This window comes from Pteropus vampyrus, unplaced genomic scaffold, assembly GCF_000151845.1.
Source record: "Pteropus vampyrus isolate Shadow unplaced genomic scaffold, Pvam_2.0 Scaffold260, whole genome shotgun sequence".
In the NCBI taxonomy this organism is placed as follows: domain Eukaryota; kingdom Metazoa; phylum Chordata; class Mammalia; order Chiroptera; family Pteropodidae; genus Pteropus; species Pteropus vampyrus.
The window spans coordinates 254,481-277,717 of record NW_011889041.1 but is presented as its reverse complement, the minus strand read 5'-3'; the positions used below and the strand labels follow the sequence as shown (position 1 = coordinate 277,717).

Below are 23,237 nucleotides of genomic sequence, written 5' to 3'. Positions count from 1 at the left end.
CAAAGCTATAGTAAAACAATATGGTATTGGCATAAAAACATACCCATCAATGGAAACCAATAGAGAGCCATTATATGGACAATTTATGAAAAGACAGTCTTTTCAATAAATACTGTTGGGAAAACTGGATGGCCACATTTAATATAATGACCACTATCTTAAAAAATTAAAATATATTAAAGGCCTGAAACCATAAAACTCCTAGAGGAAAACATAGGCAGTAAACCCCCTGACATTGGTCTTGGCATTGAATCTTTGGATCTGACTCCAAAAGCAAGGGCAACAAAAGCAAAAATAAACAAGTGAGAATACATCGAACTAAAAAGCTTCAGAGCAAAGTAAACCATTAACGAAATGAAAAGGCAGTCTACTGAATGGGAGAAAATATTTGCAAGTTATATATCCAAGAAGGGATTAATATTCCAAAAATATATAAAGAACTTAATAAATCAGATTAAAAGTGAGCAGAGGTGATAAGTAGACGATTTTCCCAGAGAAGACAGAAGACCAATGAGCACACGAAAAGATGTTCAACATCAGTAATTATCAGAGAATTGCAGGTTAAAACCACAATGAGAGATCACCTCACGTCTGTTAGAATGACTGTTAATCAGAAAGACAGGAAATAAGTGTTGGAGAAGATGTGGAGAAAAGGGAACCCTCTTACACTGTTGGTAGGAATGTAAAGTAATACAGCCACTATGGAAAACAATATGAAAGTTCCTCAAAAAAATTAAAAATAGACCTACCAGCTATATCACTTCTGGGTGTTTATCCAAAAAAACCTCGAAAATACTAATTCAGAAGGATATGTATGCCCCTATGATAATTGCAACATTATTTACAGTAGCCAATATGTTATCCATCTTATTGATGGATGAATGGAACTTATTGATGGATGAATGGAATAGAACTCAGCTATAAATAAGTCATATAAAAAACTAAGTTACTATTTGCAACGACATGGTTAGATCTTGAGGGTATTATGCTAAGTGAAATAAGACACAAATACTGTATAATTTTACTTATATGTGAAATCTAAAAAACAAAACAGCATAGATAGAACAGATTGGTGGTTATGAGAAGGGAAGGGGATTAGGAGATGGGAAAAATGGGCAAAGGGGGTCAATTCTGTGGTGACAGATGGTAACTAGACTTATGGTGATTACTTTGAGGTATTATCTAAGATCAAATTATTATGTTGTACATCTGAAACTAATATGTTACATTTTACCTCAAAAAATTAGTATAAAAATATTTGATGAAATTCAAAAGACCATAGAAAAGTTTTATAAAACAATTTATAGCCAGTTTTTTTTTTTTTTGCATTCAATACCAAGATCAGCTTTTAACTACCAAAGTGGAGGTTGGCAAGCATGTGGCTCTTAGCTACCTAAACCATAATACATTTCAAGATCGAGGGTCAATGTTGCAAGTAATAGGCATTTGTAGGTGAAATTTTTTTTTTAAGTCCACTTGTGAAGTCATTTCAGTATGCGTTCATCAAGACTAGTCAGAGGAACAGAAATTCAGGTTCTAGTAAAAATTTCTTTGTGACATAATTAGCTTCTTTTTGAATAAATCTATTAAACATTAAGAAATTGCCTTTATGTTTGAAAAAACTAAGAATTTTGCTTTATATATTTACAATCCAAACCAGAAAAGAGGAAGGTCAGGTCTAAGCTGAATAGACTGATATTTTTAGGTTTCAACTTTTAATTTGACTACATGTGCTTTTAGGATTTTAAATATATTTTAAAATGTAAATCAGTACATGTGTGTTGGATTTTTTAAAAAGCATTTATATAATTAAAGAAAAATACAAATTTATAAGTATGCTTCAGCTAAATGCTTTTTGCTTTAAGTCATAATGGTGTTTGACATCAAAACTGTGTGAAAATATTTCCCAGTAGCTGTTAAACCTGTTGAACTGAAAATAACATACCTTAATTCTTGATCAGTATCTGTTTCTGTTAGGTTTGGAAAATAATGTAATTCAGTCATTATTTCACTAGAGACAAAATTTTTGTCTATCTCTATGAAGGGTAGTTGTTAAACTTTTATTTTCATAAGGCGTAAGTCAGTGAATTAAAACAAATCCGTATTGTCTATGGCCATGCTAACCTGAACAAGCCCAATCCCATCTGATCTCGGAAGCTAAACAGGTTCAGGCCTGGTTAGTACTTGGATGAGAGACCACCTAGGAAGACCAAGTGCTGTAAAAAATAAAATAAAAAACTAAAAAATAAAACATAAAAAAAATCCATTACATTCCCAAACAAGAGAGATTCTCAATACTTTTTGTCTTTATACCATTTTGTTCATTAATAATTGAAATTTTGTTAATAATTTTATTACATATGCTGATTTTAGAACTGTTAGAAAACAGGGATAAAGGAAAAAACTCCAGACAGAAATAACTATTAACATTTTGATAACTTTCTAGATTTTACTTATATATTTTTACAAAAAAAGAATCATCTTCACTTAAAAACAAATAAGTGATAGGGAAAAAAAGACATTGTTCTTTTCTAGCTCTTTAAGATGTAATGTTAGGTTGTTTATTTGAGATTTTTCCTATTTCTTGAGATAGGCCTGTCATGATGTGAACTCTCTTATTACCGCTTTTGCTGTATCCTAAAAGTTTTGATATATTTTCATTCTTATTTGTTTGTAGGTATCTTTTGATCTCTCCTTTTATTTCTTTGACCCAGTTCTTCTTTAGTAGCAGCATGTTGTTTAATCCCTACATACTTGTAGTTTTTCCTGCTTGCTTTTTGCAGGTGATCTCCAGTTTCAAAGCATTGTGGTCAGAGAATATGCTTGGTATGATTTCAGTCTTCTTAAATTTGTTGAGGCTAGTCTTGTGTCCCAGCATATGGTCTATCCTTCAGAATGTTCCATGTGCACTAGAAAAGAGTGTATAATCTGGTGCTATTTAAGGTTGATTTTCTGTTTAGATCTACCCATAGCTGTCAGTAGAGTATTTAGATCCCCTACTATAATTGTATTTTTGTAAGTTTCCCCCTTAAGTTATGTTAGTAGTTGCTTTATATATTTTAGTGCTCCCTGATTGGGAACATATATATTGGTAAGACATATTCATCTAGCCTGAAATCAGTTCACTTTCTGCCATGTTCCTGACAGATAACACCACAGCTTTAATTCTGCATTTGAATCAGTAACAAGATGGCCTGTAGTAAGTTTTTTTCCCCTTGCATTCTTATAAGTTAAAATTTATGTTTCTGAATGTATCAATTCTTTGAATTACCTGTTTTATACTTGTACGCAAAATAAGGCTTTCTGCAACCTAACGGGTAAAATCCCTAACATGCATTTTAAGGTTAATGATCCGTCTGTTTTGCCAATACCAGTTTTTTTCCCCCCCAGAACCACAAAAGAGTGTAATTCTGTAAGATCTAGGGGCCACCCTCATCTTGGATCACTAGTAATTGAAATCTAAGGGACTTGACTTTCTTGAGAGAGTAAGTGTTCATAGATAACTCATACCTGCCTTTAACCAGAAACTTTGATCCCCAAACCCTTGATTTCCCATCCCCAAGCTTGTAATGGGAAAAATCATATATTATACCCTGCTTCTTATACTTAATTTCCCCCTAGTTTAAGAGAAAACATCTTTATTTTAAATACTTTAATTTTTCTCATTTTTTTAAATGCCGAAGGTTTCAAAGTTGAAGTTCTTCCTATAGCTAACTACTATTCCTTTTCCTTTACCCCAGCAGATTGTCTCCCAAATCTACTTATCTGCTTTCAATATAGTTAGCAGCTAGAGTTTCTTTTCTTTTCTTTTTTCTTCAAAGAAGAAAATAAAAATTTTCCCTTAGAGGGAAAGGAGAAGGAGACCAGTAATTCTAAATGTCTTTTATTTTCAGCATCAGGACTGTTAGGTCTTTTGAGCCCTTAAAAGTTATGAAAGATAATAAACAGGTCATCAGAATTAGTTGGAAATAACAAAGGTAATCTTTTTATTGACATAACCATATAGTTAAATGAAAGATAACATAGGCTACTGTCAGCTAAATATAAGAAAACAACTTAATAATACCAATAGGTTTTACTTATTTAACCTTCAAAAGGGCTAAAGATTAATTTTAGAATGAAGCTGAAGAGATTTAAACAAATGTTTAAATGTTCATTGAAGGACTCAGGGAGTTAAAGTTTTAGAAACATAAATTTTGCGACAATTATTAAAAATTTTTCCCATTGGATATATAATCATTATATTTCTGACTTTAATTTTCATTTTGCTTTGTGTCCAGGGTATATTTATATTTTATAATGTAATTCAGAGAATCAGTAATTGTGCTTTAAAGTGAACTTTAAGAAGAAAAAATGTGTAAAGTCTTCCTAAGGTAGTATAACTTCAGAAGTAATTCAGAGTAGTTATTTTGTTGTGGCCTGGGGAAAACTAAAATGATAATGGAACCAACAATTCGAGGGTAGCTCTTCCTAGATTAGTATTACCTTAATCCAAAACATGTCCTCCTTCCTGTCCCCAGAATATTCTTCTTGTGACACAACATTTTATTCTGAGTAAACGCTAATTTATACCTTCTCTACCTCTCTTGTGTGTTACTATGACCTTGGTTTACCTTGCCTTCCAAGCACGACTTTTGCTAGTGTTTAAAACCTAAAAAATGTTACCTCTGTCAGGAAGACTGACACACTCTAGGCCCATGTTTAAACATTATTGACTTTCTTAAATTATTATTTTTTTAAGATGTAATACCTACATTTTAAATAGAGAGAATACTTTTTGTCTTCCCAAGGAGTAGATAACTTTTAAGAGAGAGAAATTTGCCTTTACAAAAGGATCAGAGCTTAGATAGCTTTTTGTGACTGTTATTTCTAATAAGCTGCATTACCTTATGATTTATAAAAGGACATTTTGAAGTTAGTAGAATGTCACCTACTACCCGGTACATAGGCTTGCCAAATAGTCAGAAAGTTAGCTGAGACTCCTTCCACCCAGAGTGATCCTGTGATCATTCCTTATTGTAAAGTTGTATCCTCATACTGAAAATATGAATTGGGCCTTTTTATATATGCTTTCTCCAGTGTAATTTCTGTGTACTTGCAAAATCATACCTGCTGTTCAACTTTATCTCCTATCCCACCTTAGATAAAATTTGGATTATATATATATAACTGATTTGCTTAAAGAGTAATATTTTAGATAGTAACCCAATCTTTCTAGTAGAAAAATTTTTTTAGTAGACTTTATTTTTTAGAGAAGTTTTACATTCACAGCAAAATTCAGAGGAAGGTAGATTTTCCAAATACTGCCTGTTCTCATACATGCATAGCTTCCCCATTATCAACATCCCCCAGCTTAGTGGTACATTTGCTATAATTGATGAACCTACGTTGGCACATCATTATCACCCAAATTTATAGTTTACATTGGGGTTCACTCTTGGTGTTATAATTCTGTGGGTTTGGACAAAGGTATAATGACAAATATCATCCTTTATAGTATTATATAGAATAGTTTTACTGCTCAAGAAATCCCTTGTGCTCTGCCAATTCATCCCTTCCTCTTCCTCTATCCCCTAACAACCACTCTTTTACTGTCACCATAGTTTCATGTTTTCCAGAATTCCATATAGTTAGAATCATATGTGGCCTTTTCAGATTGGGTCCTTTTATTTAGTGATATGTATTTAAATGTCCTCCATGTCTTTTCATGGCTTGATAGTTTATTTCTTTTTAACATTGAATAACATTTATCACTTGATGTACCACAGTTTATTTATCCATTCATTTACTAAAGGACATATAGGTTCTTTTCAAGTTTGGGCAGTTATTTATAAAGTTGCTATAAATACATAATTAACACAGGTTACTTTACCCCTAACTACTGTTTATTTTATTTGCGTGTTGTTCATCTGTGAACAAAGAGGGTTTTCTTCCTTGATTTGTGGTTTGGTGTCTGACATCGATTTAGGGAAATTCTGTCACTGTTGCATCAAATATTTCTTCTATTCCTGTCTTTCTTCTTCGGGTATTCCTATTATCCATATGTTATACCTTTTGTAACACTTATTGGATATTCTATTTTTTTTTTTTCAATCTTTTTTTCTCTTTGTTTTTCAGTTTTGAAAGTTTCTGTTGACATATCCTCAAGCAGAGATTCTTTCCTCAGGAGTGTACTAGTGGCCCTTAAGGCATTTTTCATTTCTGTTATCGTGTTTTTGATCTCTAGCATTTCTCTTTGGTCCTTTTTTAAGATTTCCATCTCACTTACATTACACATCTGTTCTTTCACGTTGCCAGTTTTTTCATTAGAGCCCTTAGTCATAGTTGTTTTAAATTCCTGATCTGATCATTGAAACATCCCTGCCATGTCTGCCATTCTGTGCTTGTTCTGACTCTTCATACTGTTTTTTGCCTTTTAGTATACCTTGAAATTTTTTGTTGAAAGATGGACATGATATACTAGGTAAAATAAACTGGTAAATAGGCCTTTAGTAATGTAGTGGTAATGTTGGGAGAAGTGGTGGCATTCTGTAGTCCTGTGATTAGGTCTTCTTGGTGGTACTATGTCCCTGGACTGTAAACTTCAGCAGTGCTTCTTAGTTCCTCCCCTCAAGTGGGACAGGCTAGCTAGAGGGGCCTGGGATTGAGTATTTCCCTTCTGCGGGATCTGATAAACCTCTGATAAGCTCTGATAAACCTCGAGCAGGTTAGGCTCTAGTAAAATAGTTTCTCTTGAGGGCAGGCCCTGTTAGTGCTCTGGCATATTTTAAAGTGCTTAGTTTTCTTCTCCATGCTGGAAGCATGAAAGGATTTTTCTCCAGTCTTCACAGTGAGAACCTATAGAACTCACAAAAGTGTGAGGGACCCCATGACTGGGTTTCTCTGGAGTCTTTAACTCTTAGACTTATCTACACTGAGCCTTTAGCAATTTATCAATTACAGTTCAGGTTTTACTACCCAGTGCTGGTTCCTGCTGAGGTTTCTACTCATGGGTTTCTGCTCCACCGAGTTGTGAGTCTTTGTGTCTGCCCCACTTTCTCTCTCATTTCGGGGGTAGCAGCTTACACTGTGACCTCACTTCTTTGTTGAATCTAAGAAGAGTTGTTGACTTTTTCGTTTGTTCACCTTATTACTTGTTAAGATGGAGTGGCGACTTCTGAGCTTCTTACATGTTGGACCAGGAACTGAAAGTTAGATCTATTTTTTTTAGTCAATAGTTTCTCCTAAGTAATACTCTCCTGGCATTGCTGAAAAACCAGAGCCAAGAATGTTTGTTCTGTTAGACTTTTTTGGAGGGTAGACTAATGGCTTGATGGCATTACTTTATAGACTCAGAGCAAAGCAGCCCCAAACTCGTCAATATCTAGATGATTATAAAGTAAATCAAGATGAGAAATGTTGTAGCAGCTAGTTTAACTTTTTGAAAACAAAGATGCTGGTAGATGATTGGCTGACCTACAAAATGCCACATAAAATGTAAAATATGCAAGGCAGGTTCTTAGAAATTTGATAATGATAAAGGTAAATGGTTCTTTAATACAATAACTTTTTGGTAAATGGGTATATATTATCTCAAAGCTAATTTTGTTTGTTAAAAGGAATGAAAATTGTTTTTCCAATTTTAGGATAAGGCTAAGCTTAAAGACCATATTGACCATCAGAAGGATAAAGTCGCATTAACTCTGGCTCGTCTAGCCCGGCATGTTGAAGTGGAGAAACAGCAGAAAGAAGAGAAGAATAGAGCATTCAGGGTATGTGGTTGTTTTAATTGATACTTTACTAAATTATAGAATTGTTTATAATAAAACTTTAAAGAGAAATTTGTAATAAAAAACGTATAATTGAATCCATGTTAAGCATGGACTCTAGATAGCTTGTCAGTTTAGTAGTAAATCATGATACCTTTTTACATCCCTGTTTTTAGTTTGTTGGATTCCGCACATACATATATACAGGAAAAAAAGAAAAAAATAGAATTACTTGAGTGGACTTTATTTTTGGAAATTAAAAATCATTGGATTTCTCAAAGCAAATGAGCTATTAAGGGTTTCTGGTTACTTCATCACAATAGTGAAAAGAGTTTATCAGGTTTGTGACATAAATTACTGAAAGGTTTTCTGCTAAATAGAGCCAGACCACTTTCTCAAACTTCAGCCTGTCCTTTCAGATTAATTTGATACTAAAAGGAAGAAATTTGAATCTAGGTTGTAGAAGAGCTGCAATGTGGAAAATGAAGCCTAATTTAGACTCTCACATGATATGTCTTTTCCTAAACTTGCTCTGTAAAGCCCCAAATGAAATTACTTAAAAGAACTTCCTCAGTATTGACAAATGTCTGCTAGGAGTAGAGCGTTGATAAGTTGGTAAAAAAAAATCTTCATAGTAGGATTTAAAAAATGGATTTTAGCAGATCACCTGACTTTTTTTATATATAGACTTTGGGCTTTAATCTGTAAAGGAGCAGAGTTGGAGATGATCTCCCAGGTTGGGATAAGCACTATGATTTTATAATTTTAACATCTGTTTTTGAGTCCTTGAGTATTTATTCATCGGTTATTATAAGGAATTTATATATTTCTGTAGCCTGTTTTAGTATCTCCTAATCCGATACAGAATAAATTAATCTTTAGATTTAGAACTAGATTTGTTTGGGGACTAGACTATGTAATACCAGTTAAGTTAGAGCATAGTATTCTAATTGTATGTTTAAAATGCTTAAGGCATAGAAATATTACAAAATAGGATTATTTCTTTTCTGGCAGAAACACAATTCAATTTTAAAGAAGATTCTTTCCCAAACTATGTTAAGTGTATTGTTTACAGGTCAAGGAAAAATCTTTTTGAGAGGAGAGTTGTTTACAAACTGTCCTCCCTTTCTGTGGAATTCCTGAGTGATGCTAGCTTCTTTTCCCAGGCAGTATTAATGCCCACATAAATGATAAAGCTTTTGTGATGAGTTCAGAATCTTTTAGTCTCTATGACAACTAGGATTTTCCTCAAGGATAGTTTCATCTTCCATCCGTGTAAAGGTTCATACATTGTATTAAGACTACTTTAGCATTGAAGAAAATTTTTTAAATTTTGAAATTCTTGTTTAAGCAATTGTAAAGAATAAATTTATCAAGATTTCCTTATTTTCTAAGGTAGAAACTGATTCACACAGATGCTTTAGCTCATTGCTTGCCATCCAGTCATGATTTTTTTCGTTTTTATTTGGTTTTCTTTACGGATTAGTTGTTTTTTAAAATTAGATGGCAGAAAACAAAACAATATAAACTATGCAGAAAGGAAGATAATGAAACTGAAATAAAAATTCTTGAAGAATTTTAGTGGCTGATAGGTAGCTCTGACTGAAAATAGATAATAGTAGAAAATGTCATTTAACTGTTCTAGGCCTTTGTGAATAGTTGATGTCTCACTATTAGAGTGGATTGTTCGTTTTTTATGATGGAGATGTTTTTATTTTTATTTTTATTTTTTAGATGAGGCAACCCTTGGTTGACCACACAGATTGCAACTTACAATCTTTTTTTTTTTTTTTTTTTACGCCTGCAGCGCCTGGTCTTCCTAGGTGATCTCCTATCCAAGTACTAACCAGGCCCGACCCTGCTTAGCTTCCGAGATCAGACGGGATTGGGCTTGTTCAGGGTAGCATGGCCGTAGACTGTGATGGAGATGTATTAAAGATAATAAAAGAAAATTCATTAAAATCTTCGCTGAGTAAATTACTTTCAGAGGAAATGTGCTGTGCTGACTAGTTGACCGTCTACCAGCTTTGCTTATTGATATTTTAGGGGTTAAAATGACTTGCAAGAGGTAATATAACCCTAAAACTTGTGGAAGTAGCTTTGTAACATAGGACATGGATGGCTTATTTGGAGATGATTTCAGCCAGCAAATATTTTTTGAACATTGACTGTGTATGGCCACAGAGTTCAAATTCTATTGTGAAGAATGCTAGAAAATTTAAGAAAACTTGCTTATTTTTAATTATTGGCAATTATTTAAAATAAGTAGACTACTAGTTGGTATTTAGTCATATTTAATCTTAATATGTTAATTTATTTTAAAATTTTTATTGTGATATATTTTTGTAAGGAACTTTGATAAATGGTTTAATTTTATAAATAAAGTCATTATAGTCTACCGGAAGCTTGCCATATTGCTTTCTTTGAATAAACTATCTTCGTTTCCCATAGCATGTTATTCAGAGCACTGATCCTGTAGGATACAATTTGAAAGAAAAAATACTTGGTGATTTATTAAGTTGGGATACTGTGAGTACTCTATGGGAAATCACACACTCATTAGTACTTTAAGGCTTTGAAAATCCTGCACTAAAGGAACCTTTTAAACTTTGTATTAAAACTAGTGTTTATGTACTTAAGTTGATTACAGGGGATTTTTAAAAATGTTTATAATGCTTATTAACATCTTCGAGAATTAGTATTCTATGGTTGTACTTAGAACAGTGTTGTGTAGAAGATTTTTTCAGATTACAGTCTTGAATCTCCCTGTCCCCCTACTTACCATTCCTGAGATCCTGTTACATTGCTTACTAGGCCATTCATTATTCTGACCTATATCTTGCAAATCTAGTGTTTGTGAATCAGTGATTTCATTTCAAGAACACAACCTTTTTGAAAGGTAGTATGGCATATGTGTAAGTGCATGAATCCTAGAATCAGATTGCAAGAGTTTAAATCCTGGCATTGTTATTTGACCTTCTGTACTTCAGTTCTCCCATCATAAAATGAGAACAATAATAGTACCTATTGCATAGAGTTATTGCGAAATTAAAATAATTTTAGAACAGTGCCTGTCATGTGGTAAGCGGTTATTGTTAATTGTTAGATATAGCATGATTCGGGAGTATGCAAACAGATTTATAGATAATATAACTAGAAAGATTTAGAGACTTTAATAGTCTAAAGCATCTAATTTAGTGGTTGGTGCTGGCGGCTGCATGTTTTTATAAATAAATTTTTATTGGAACATAGCTATACCCATTTGTTTACATATTATCTATGGCTGCTTTCATGCTACATTGTTAGAGTTATGTAGTTGCTGTAGAGACTGTATGGGCTGCAAAGCCTAAAATATTTACTGTCTGGCCCTTTTTGAAAAAAGTTTGCCAATCCTTAATCAAGGTGCCAATAAATACTTTATATTGGCACATATTAAGTACTAATGATTGTCTGCTCTTATTAATACTATTCACTGAACAAATATTTAATAGGCTTCTGTACACTTCAGACTATGTGTGGAAAATTTGAAAAAAAAAATGTAAATTTTTAAAAATGAAAAATCATCATTCCTATCTCCACTCCCAGAGATAGCCATTGACACTTCATATATTTATTTGTGGCCTTTCCCCCTCTGCAGATACACTTACATATAAGCTTGAAATTAATCCTTGTTAATTTTTTTTATATTTGGCCTCATTGGTTTGATACTACTTGGTGACCTACTTGATAGCAAAAGTATATTCCTACTTCATTGAAAAAGTTTGGTTAGTGTTTATCTAATGACTTTAATGAAATATACTTACCATAATTTACTAAAACAGTGCCCTATTGTTGGAGACGTAGGTTGTAGTGAACTTTGTGCAAAATAGGTAAACACTGGGATCAACATATTAGAGCATGAACCTTTGTTTTGACTTACCTCTTTGGGATATAGATTTTTTAGATGCGAAGTTCCAGGGCTAAAGGGTAGTCAGTATTTTCTGATCACTGATGTGTCAAAATCTTTTTCTCAAGGAAATCAGGTTAGAAATCACAGGTTAATTGATTTTTTTCTTAATATCTTTAGGAAAAAATTGATTTTCAGCATGCTCATGGGTTACAAGAATTGGAATTTATTCGAGGACATTCTGATACAGAAGCAGCAAGACTGTGTGTGGACCAGTGGCTAAAAATGCCAGGTATTCTTTAGAGATCACAGTGGAACACTAAGGTTACCTACCTTCGCTAAAGCCTTAAAATATTATGACCCTTTATTTGATTGCTAACGAGTATGTAAAGTATTGAAATTTAGTTTCAGTGATACTTAATAATGGCCTACTTTACCAGTTGTCTTCCTACTTTGGCAAAAGTATATTTTGAGTATAAGTAATATAGGTCATTTATTCATTACATATTGCTTATTTATTTGTTCATGATGTAGTTATGATGACATGAAATATTACATGTGTCTGGGTGAGTGTATAATAGGTTATTTGAGGTCAGGAAAGGCTTCTCTGAGGACATGGAATTTAAACTGAGATCTAAAGGATTAGTGTTTACTTATTCTTCAGTGCAGCCTATGTAGATACTTTGTAAGTGTCCACATGGAAGGCTCATCTAAAGCATTGGGTAGTTTCTTCATTATTAACTCTGCAGACCTGAGATTCCTGGAAGAGTCACTGTGGAACATTTTCCCCCTACTAGATAATTTGATGGGATTTTTAAAGAGCTAGTAGGACTGTCCCACTATGGCAACTCTTCTAGCCTGTCTTGTAAGAGACCCACTCAGCCCTTAAAGGCTTAGAATATCCACAGAAACCTTAGCTGTGGAGTTAATCCAGAATAAGGTTTAACTGTAAAGTATGTAGTACTCACTTGTTCTAAAACTTACTTGTTCTAAAGTAAGTTTTCAGAGGGTTTTCTTTTTCTTTTGAGTAGAGTCAAATGCCACTTATAAAATAGTTCCAGTAATTTGTAGTTATTTTGACATTTGGCCACTCCCTGAAACTATATTTCCTTCTTATCTCCTAATCTGTTTGTGCCTGACAAATTCCCATCTGGCCCCATCCTCCGTTTTAAATACCTTTTCTTCTTTTTTCTTCTAACTTACCTGTGGGGTTAGCCCCACAGATAATAACACTAGAGTTTGCTAGGTTTATTTATTTCACATAAGTTTGGTAGCTCATCCTTCTTTGATCTCACAGTGCTTTATTCGTTTCTCTGATATAGTTTTTACCCTGTTCTATTGAATTATTATGTTTGCATGTCTGTCTCTTATACTGTAGACTACATGCTCTATGGGGATGAAGACCAAGACAATCCTATTTAGTGTCAGTGTCTAAAAAGAATGTTCAGCATAGAGGTGCTTGATAAATGTTGGTTGACTATTACACCAAAGAAGGCTAGAATAAACATTTGTAGATGAAAACAGAAAACAAGCCTAGACCTTGGGCTCCAAATGTGACTTCATTCACCTAAATGAAAGAATTGTTTGGCATTCCAGACCTACTTTAGCAAAAGATACTTAGAAATGATGGCAAGTAATTTTGCTTCTTGGAGTGTTCTTTTAAGGCTATAGTTATTTTTTAAAAATCCTTCTTGATATGCATTCAATTCTCAGTAGTTGTTAATGACTAGTTCAGTGGTTTTACCTTAGCTGCATCACAATTACCTGGGAACTTTTAAATACAGGCCGGGGTCTCACCTGCAGAGATAATTAGGGTATCTGTAGTTTTGAGGGGATTTGTAGGTAACTTTGATAGGAAAGTGGGCTGGAACTACAAGACTTTATCATCTCTAAAATCTCTTCTAAAAATCATTTATCTCATATGAACTAACTTTCAAGTCCTGTCTAGAATGGTTTGGTCCAGTAATATGCCTCTTTAGTCCTAATTCCTGACCTCTAGATTGTCAGAATAATTAATGCATTGTAAATTAAATTCATAAGCATCTGTTTGTGCATTTACCCAAGCAGACCAAGTGGGAACAAATAAGTCATTTAGCTGTGTCTATGATTCTAGGCAAGACTTGGTATTTTATATATCTTTAGGTCACATCTGGTTCATCGGTAGCTGATAAGCTTGAGCCTGGAGTTAAGGTCTTTAAAGTAGTATTCTTATGTGATCGTTTGATCTTTTGCTTGGTCTATGCAAAACTGTAAAACTGAAGTTTGGGATCAATTGCTAGAACAGCTGTTTTATCATTGCTCTGTATTTGGTATGGGTGCTTATCTTCCATAAGTGGGCTTCAGAGAGAAATGAGGTCTTTGAAAAGGGTGTAGCTGGGAAAAACAAAGATGAGTCATTGTACTCTTTAATTTTAAAAAGTGAGATTCTACTTCTCAGTAAGGGACTCATTCAGTCTATTCCAAAGTATCTAGCTATTGTAATTCAGTTTTTAGATTAGAAGTAGTTTAAGTCCTTTATAATTACTCTAACTTTGGAAATCCATCTTTTATATATCTTTATAGTTAGGCCAATTTGCATACATTTAATACTTAATAACTTAGAAACTGCATTCTCCAGTCTATTTAAATCTCTCTCTATGTTGTCTTTTTATGAGTAAAGCTTATTTTCTTTCACTTGATTGTTTTCTCTAATTTTTATCTAGCACTCTTTGGCTAAATGAAGGTTTTAATGGGTGACATCTGGAATATGTATGGATAATAAATAAAAATTGTCATAATTCTGACTGCATTAAAAAAGGAAATATAAAAAGGTGTATTGTTATTGAATGCCTCTAATATTAAAATATGATTAATGCTATGCTCTTCATTGTTCGTTGGAAGAACACATGTATAAGCATTTTGGCAGCTTTTAATAGTGGCATTCTTCCTGTAAGGACTAAAACAGCAGAAAGGCAGTTGAAACCTTTAGCATATATAATCACTTAGAGATCTTAAAACTAGACGATGTTAAAGGAATAATATTCTACTCTAGGTAAATGCTTAAGGGCTTTGTAGAATATGTCATAAAGATAAATACCCAGTTTTCTGTTGTATGAAATAGTTATGACATTTGATTAAAATAGTCCACAAGAAATAATAAGAGATAATAATCAAACTATATGTTAGAATCCTCCAGGCAGTCTGACAATTCTTTTTTTATACAACATATTTCTAAATTTTTAGTTGTATATCATGTACTGGGAATTCCCTGGGAACAAAATTTGGTTAGGGGGTATTAATTACAAGAGTTTGTGACTGTAAGATTAAGATTATGAAGGAAGAAAAGGGATGAACAATGGACCAGTATAAGAGGGTATTAATTAAGAGAAGGTAATGATGGACACACTGCTTTTAATTGGCTTTGAAAGGAGAAAAAGAGAAAGGACAAAATAGGCTAAATAGAAAGGAGAGAGATAACAGCAAATAAATCTCTGCTTTGTGTTGTATAAATTTGTTATCACTGATACCTTCCTTCCTTGATATCCAGGTTGGAACTGATTCATCAGTGGCTGGATTCCTTAGAAGTATTGCTCTTATTCTTTCCTTGCCTCCCTTACTTCTCCACTTCTCCCTGTTACATTGTTTAACATAATTTTTGTAGAACTCAGATCCTCTATAATATAATTAACCCTTATAATGTGTTTAAGATAGTTAAAAGAGAAAATAAGAGTTAGAAAAGATCTTTGCAAACTTACATAAATGGGAAGAAAGGTTCTATAAGGGTTCTATAGAGCAGCTGATTTTCTGATATATTTGATCTTTGATATTTCTTGGCTGTTGAATTTAGAAACATTTTTTTTTTCTTCAAGAGAATGCTATTTGGAAGTGTTAACTGCTTTCCTTGTCCCAAATAACTATTTACTTTTATGTTATTATATCTTTTATAAGAAAACTTATAAACATTTAATTACAATTAGTACCGCCTAGTTGATGCTGTATCATAATTTTCATTGTTTTAGTAAGTCCAAAGGACAGATATCTGAAATAGGAACTTAATTTATATTCCAATGATGCAGGACTCAAAACAGGCACAATTAATTCGGGAACAAAAAGTTCATTTCGAAGAGGAGGCCAAATGCAGGTGTCTGGGAAACCAATTTTATGTCCCATAATGCACTGTAACAAGGAATTTGATAATGGGCACCTTCTATTAGGACATTTAAAAAGGTAAGTGTGGTATTCAGAGCAGTGGATATTGAAGATCAAATAAGTTACAAAGTGATTTCATAAAATGAAAGAAAGCATGATGCACTTCTGCCATTGTGATTATAGCTTTATGTTCCAACTCAAATTGTTTTGTGCTGTTATGATATCATTATTTCTAATTTATATTTCTTAGGTTTCCTAGAAGGCTTGTTGAAGTCAGATTTTTCTAATAATGTTCTCTCTTTAAAGGCATATAGCCTTTAAATATGTATTTGTTACTAATATGTCTCATAAAATTCCAAACAGACTTTTTGCATTGATATGCAGTTGGATCAGTTTTGGAGAAATCCAGCCCATATATGCAAATTTTAAGAGACATAAAGCAGTTACAGATATTCCGTCTAGCCTAAAGAAAGCTAGTATGGCATTACAAAAGTGCTAAAGGCAAACCAAATGTTGCAAAATTAACAATAAATATTCTATTTATGAAACATATTAATTTACTGAATTTGGAATAGTAGAGCTTGAGAAAGTAAATATCAAGGAAGGCAGTATTACAGGCATTAAACATTCTTATCTTCACAATCACTTTCTGATAGTTTAAAGATAGGAATTGAGAGTTTGGGGCTCTACGCCATTATCTTTTCTAGATGTCTCACCCTACTTATGCTTTACCTTACCAAGAGAAGCTTCTAGAAGGAGCTTCAGCATTCAACAAATAACTGGGTAGCATACTGTATCCTAACTATTTTAAAAAGTCTTTGAGGGAGTTTACAATGACAAATTTTTTATATGGTTAAGATGAACATTAAAAGGATTAAAAGCCAGTTTTAGGAAACAAGTGTGCCAGAAATCTTGACATGAGATTATTCTAATCGTTCATTTAAAATTGTGACTTTTGTGGTAAATAAGGCAAAAAGAAAAGGTGATGGGTCTCCCATTTTCAAACTGGAAGTTTACCAGTTTGGCAAGACACACCTGAATCCATTTTATTGGATCTTGAGTACTTTTATGAAATTTTGAACAAACTGTTTGTCACTGTCTGAAGGGATTATATCGCATGTGGGAGCCACTTGATATTTCCTAAATATGAAAAACGTTATTTAATATTTCAGTAGAGAATTGTAAAGTTCTGAATGTGTATTTGTGTTTTTTTTTTTAGCTTAACAAATGAAGCTTAATAGTCTGCCCCTAGAATGTGGGCTTTTTTCTAATGTTACCTCTCTTTTGCCGAGTAGGTTCGATCACTCCCCATGTGATCCAACAATCACACTCCATGGATCTTTCATCAATTCCTTTGCTTGTGTAGTATGTTATAAAAATTTCGTTACTCAGCAACAATATAGGGATCACCTTTTTGCTAAGGTAAGAGCATGTCCTAAGTTAAGAGTAGGTATACTTTTTCTAGAGAACCATGGAGTTCAATGTAGGTGCTTTCTTGCTGCTCTTAAGCTTGTATTCACCAGTGATACACTAAAGAATCAAAATTGTGATTGCCTATGGAGAATAAAATTATTTGGAACATTAAATTATCGTGGGCAGGAATTTGATAGCTGAAAGCCAGAAATCCAAAAGATTATTAGAGAAACCCTTCCTTTTATGGAGTTGCTCTGTGAAATTAACTTACCGTATTTAAGATGTTCTGTGAGTTAGTCACATGATGAGAACTAGAACCTTATTCTTAAGTCCACTGTCTTTCACTGCCTGCTAAAACATTGGAGCCATGTAGTAAATAACAATTATTTTATTAATGCTAATATTAAGAAATAGATCTAGCATTTAAAAGGCTGTCTTATATAACTCATTAAGTGCTATATTTCAAAGGACATGAGTTGATTCATGGTATATGCAAATCCATGTAATATGGAAATCTGTAATGAGTGTTTATCATATTTGATATGATATAGCTCTCGATTAGCTCTCTTTATTGCTTATTCTTTGGAATGTGTCACAAGGACTCTAAAGGAAAGTAGTATGCTTTAGATTGTAATTGTCTATCTTGAATCAGCCAGAAGAGGTCGCTAGAAGATTGTATACCTATGAATTCTGTTTTGTGAAGATGGCATTCTTCAAGGAAAGAGAGTGAAATTATCCAGTTTTCATTATTTTCCTTGCTTGCCTCCTCTTTTCCTTTCATCTCCAATTTGTTCTGACTAGACTAGTGCTTCTCAAACTTTAATGTACAAACAAAGCACTCAGGAATCTTGTTAAAATGCAGATTTCTGACATAGGAGATCTGAGGTGGGGCCATTTCTAACAAGCCTCTAGGTGATGTCAGTGCTGCTGATCCTGGGTCATACTAAGTAGCAAGTATCTAGTATTTTTTGACACAAAGTCATCTAATGGATATATCACTAAATAGCTTCTCAGCTTTGCTCCCTTTTTGATGGTAGTGGTGGTGGTGGTGGTGGTGGTAGACACATTATAAGCTCCAGGGTGCCTCAGTGTCACTTGTGGATCAATAGGTACTACCATTGCTTCTCATCTGTTTCTAGGGCCATTCTATCATCAAAGGTTATTTTCCCCTTGCTAGCCTATCCTTCCCAGCCCTAGGAAACCAATAAACTACTTTTTGCCTCTATGGTTTTACATTTTCTGGACATTTCATATAAATGGAGTCATAGAATATGTGGCCTTTTGTGATAAGATTCTGTCACCATAATAATTTTCAATGCTCATTTATGTTGTAGCATGTATCAGTACCTCATGGCTTTGTGTTGTCAAGTGATGTTTCATTGTATGGCTATATTCTGCATTTTGTTTATTGGTTTATCCAGTTGATGAACACTTGGGTTGGTCTCACTTTGGCTGTTGTAAATAATGCTGCTCTAAACAAGTGTTCAGGTCTTTGTGTGGACATATGTTTTCACTTCTCTGATGAGTTAAGTTATTGGGTTGTATAGTAATTATGCTTAATTTTTTGAATAACTGCCCAGCTGTTAATTCGACACCCTATATACTATTTTACTTTCCCAGCAGCAATGAATGCGGGTTCCAATTTTTCCACATCATTGCCAATACTTATTGTCTGTCTTTCAAAATAGTCATTTTAGTGGATATGAAGTAGTATCTTATTGTTATGCTACTTTATATATATATATACACACATATATATATACACACATATATATAGCATATATACATATATATGCTACTTTATATATATATATACATATATATACACACACACACACACAAATTTTTATGGTATATTTTATTTTAATGTAGCCAGATTTATCATGGTAAAAAGAAACTGAGTACTTTAACTTACCAGACATTCCATTTCCCATTCCTCCCCCCAGTTTGTAGATGGTATTTGCAAATATGTAATAGGTATAATCCAATAAAATTTTATGTAGAATTGCATTTTTGTTCTATTGAGCAAATAATTTAAATAAGCTTTATATTGAATCTCTTTATAACTCACAATTGAACTAAAAATTATTTTCTTAGTTTAGAATTAAGGAATATTTGTATAAATTGGTGGTTAGTAAATGCCTTTGATGCCCTTATCACTTAGAACCTTGTAATTGAAATGCAAAATATCTTCCTGGGTGTTATCTTCTATGTGGCACCCACCGAATTAAAACACAGTGGGGAATAGTGGAAGGAGCATAGAATTTATAACCAAAGATATAAAACTATGTTTGAATGGTAGCTTTGTCTCTTCTAAGATTACACTTTGGTTGAAGGAACTGGTAATTTTGTTGACTTGCCTAAATTTCAGTTTTCTTATTTGTAAATAATGAAAAGAATAGTTCATGGGGTTTTTATAAGGATTAAATGGAAAAGCGCATTTTGAATCCTAATATGGTGCATGACATGTCCTCATTATAAATATAAATTTGCTATTTCTCCTCCCGTTGTATCTCATAAGACTACACAAACTATTTTGATATCCCTAATGTAAATTTAAGATAGTAAATGTAAAAAGACACAGTACACCTTTTAAGGCTATTATTCTAAAGACCGTTAACAAGAAGTTAAACTCTATTAATATACAAGCACACACACACATACATATACATATAAACATACACAAGTATACACTTAAAAATATTTCCAGTTTTGGAAAAAAGAGGCTCTTAACTAAGTTTGGAAACTTAGACCCTAGAAAAGACAGACCTGTTTGACTATGTTAAAATTTTAAGGTGAGCATATGCAAAATTAATTGACAGATATTTGAAAAATATTTGCAAAATGGAGGATGAGACGTAGAGTTTCAATAATGAAGAATGATACAAGTTGACCAGAAGGGGAGAAAACAAAACCAATAAACATGAGGTTAAAGAATATGAATAAGCAATCCACAGAATATAGAATATCCAGAGAATTGTATAAATAAATGCTTAAACTCACTAATAGACAGGAAATGCAAATTAACAGTGAATATCACAACATCTGTCAGACTGCAAAAATGAAAAAAAGTTTCATAATAGCTATTACTGCCAGGCTTATTTAGTTCTAGGAGACATGTGAATTCGTATAGCTATTTTGAAAAGCAAGCATACAATTCAAATAATACAACTTTGAACTCAATGGGGCCACTCCAGAGAAGAGAAAAGCACCAACAAATAAAGATATATATTCAAGAATGTTTACAACATCATTGTTAATAGTTACCAAAAAAAAAAAAGGCCTAAAAATGAATACTCGACTAGATCCAAAACATGGAGTAGTTTGCCACCATTAGGAAGAATGAATTAAAGCTATGCCAGTTGATTTTTAGGGATTTCCATTAAGTATCGTGGAATAAGAAAACTAAGAAGCAGAAGAGTCTGTAAGTTGACAATATTTGCTGAAACAATGCAATCCCTCTTGTATATTTATTTATATATATATTTTGTAAATTATTAAGCATGGAATGACTTATGGATACGTATATGTAAACATAAGTTATATTGCAGAGTAGAGTTGAACAAAGCAAAACAAAAAATATGTGATGTGAAAACATTTATACATTTATATAATATTCCAAATGGATGTGTATTTATAAAAGAAAATATATATAGAAAACATATGTACTTGTACATTTATTGTCACAGACAGATGATTGTAATTTGTTTTCAAGGAAAAAATTTTATTTTCATATATGGGACCTCATTTATAAGTTCCATACTTCACACTCAGGAAAGAAAAATTTTCATGTTAAAAACTGATAGATAATATTCTAAATAAATAATAAACATTTGAAAATTGATTTTAAGAAACCAAATATCAATTTATTTTAGATGTGTATAATAAAGCTTTGCCTTATATTTTAGGAAGCTGCAGATGATGGACATAAAAACAACCTTCTTCCTCAGGTTATTCAGTGTTTTGCGTGTCCAGGTTGCTTCCTTCTTTTTAGCAGCAAGGATGAGTGTTTGAAGCATATGTCTGGAAAGAATCATTTCCATCAGCGTTTTAAACTGGGTGGTATGTTTATACTCTTTTCTGAAAATTATTAAACTTCTTTAATTTTTACTGATTTATCATACTTCTGAGATAATTCCTGAGGTTATTTATTCTCACATTAGTTTAAAACCCAGGAAAGTGAAAGATTTTTATTTTAATTTTTTTTCCAAAAGAAGATTATCAATATTTATCTGTACCTAAGAGCAAGGTTTACTTACTTTGAAGAATGAAGAGAAACTTAGGAAGAGAACATTTATTCAGAATGTTTTTTTATATCCATGATTATCTGGAAAGTTGTTTTTTTTTTTTTTTTTTCGTATTGGACTCTAATTTTAATTTGAGCATGAGTTCAGCATCTTTTAAACTTAAGGCTAGAAAATTAATTCCTTAAGGTTTTTGTCACATAAATATTTTACTTCAGCTGATGTTGAGAAAGGCAAAGGCAGGGGGTGGGGAGGTTGGATCACTCTCTGCTCAAATCTTTGCAAGTTATAGTTTATTTTATCTTTCAGATGGCAAGGGAATAGCACATCCAATATCATTTCCATCTTTTGCAAAGAAACTTTTGATCTCTCTGTGCAAAGATGTTCCATTTCAAGTTAAATGTGTGGCCTGCCACCAGACACTGCGTTCCCACATGGAGCTCACTGCCCATTTCAGGTTTGTACAGGTCTAGTCTTAGGCTGTAAGGGAATCCTGCCCAACAAGCTCTTCACCAGTAAGATTTAACAAATACTTTTCTATTCCATGTTTCTCTCCTTTTAAAATGAACATATACATTTGCCTGGAAATCAACAAAATTAGCAAATTGAGAGAAATTAGAAGCGTGGGAAAAGTGGATATATTGATATTGCTGTGAATGTAAAACGAGCTAACATTTCTAAGATCTGTGAATAATTTTCCTGTGTGTTCTATAAGTGTATGTGTAGGGAGGAGAGGCTTAAAATAGAACCTTGGCTTTAAGTCAACCAGAATGGAAAGTATTATATACATGTGAAAGATTAAATTTCAGTGAAAGGCCAAATTTATCAAATAATCAAGAAGATTTTAGTATGATTTTTTTTATGGTCTTTTCGATGGAAATTATCAAGCAATACACAAAAGTAAGGAGAATAATATAATGAACCCCTATATACCTTTCATCCACCTTCACTAGTTATTAACACATGGCAGTGGTGTTTCATTTATATTTTCACCTCCTGCAACTTATTATTTTGAAGCAAATCATGTCATTTTATCTGTAAATATTTTAATATGTATATATAAATGATAAAGACTCTAAAAAATGTTATCCCAGCTTAAAAATTAAGTTTTTTAATATCAAATACCTAGTCAATTATAAAATTTCTGTTTATCGCATGAAGTTTTTTTCCTGTTATTTCTTTAAAATGTATTGAAAGTTTATTTACAATTGTATTTGTTTAAATAGAACAATTGTTTTCGCAAACTGAAGTATTTATATGTCTTGATAAAACTAAGACTGCAGAGTATAATTACTCTCTATATACTCAGTATAATTACTGAGGTTAGCAATCCTGGTTCTGACTTATATTTCATGAGTTTAAATCCTGGTTCTGCTTTTATTTTTATTCTTAATGTTTTATTATGGAAATGTTTATACGAAGTCAATAGACTAGTTTAACGAACCTCCATTTACCCATCACCCAGCTTTAATAATAACACTGCCATTCTTGTTTTCTTTATTCATCGGATTAGTCCCTACTCCCCTTTTAAAAGTTTTGTTTATTTTTGAGGTAGAATTTAAATTTGTTCAGCTGTACAAATCTTAACTTTCACAGTTTTGACAAATGGATACATCCGTTTAACTTATATTTTTATCAAAATATATTCCCTCTCTGTGGAAAGTTCCATTATGTCTCCTCCCATTTTCCACCCCTTCACCCCCAATCTGTATTCTGATATTTTTTTCACTTTACATTGGTTTATCTCCTCTTGAACTTCATGTAAATGGAACAGTATAGTGTATACTCTTGTGTTTGTCATAGTATATGTTTATATTG

The 23,237-nt window shown here is 32.7% G+C and overlaps 1 protein-coding gene and 2 pseudogenes across 1 annotated transcript in view; 2 read left to right on the top strand and 1 right to left on the bottom strand.

Moving 5' to 3' along the window:
* ZNF451 (zinc finger protein 451) overlaps positions 1-23,237 on the top strand; it is a 71,029-nt gene that overhangs the window by 21,309 nt on the left and 26,483 nt on the right. Inside the window, exons 4-9 of the mRNA XM_011375001.2 lie at positions 7,626-7,751; positions 11,815-11,926; positions 15,690-15,840; positions 17,058-17,184; positions 21,084-21,237; positions 21,729-21,876. Coding sequence (XP_011373303.1) covers positions 7,626-7,751; positions 11,815-11,926; positions 15,690-15,840; positions 17,058-17,184; positions 21,084-21,237; positions 21,729-21,876 — 818 coding nt within the window. The remainder of the gene's footprint in view (positions 1-7,625; positions 7,752-11,814; positions 11,927-15,689; positions 15,841-17,057; positions 17,185-21,083; positions 21,238-21,728; positions 21,877-23,237) is intronic.
* Positions 2,107-2,225, top strand: LOC111729382 (annotated as a pseudogene).
* On the bottom strand, positions 9,547-9,665 carry LOC111729379 (annotated as a pseudogene).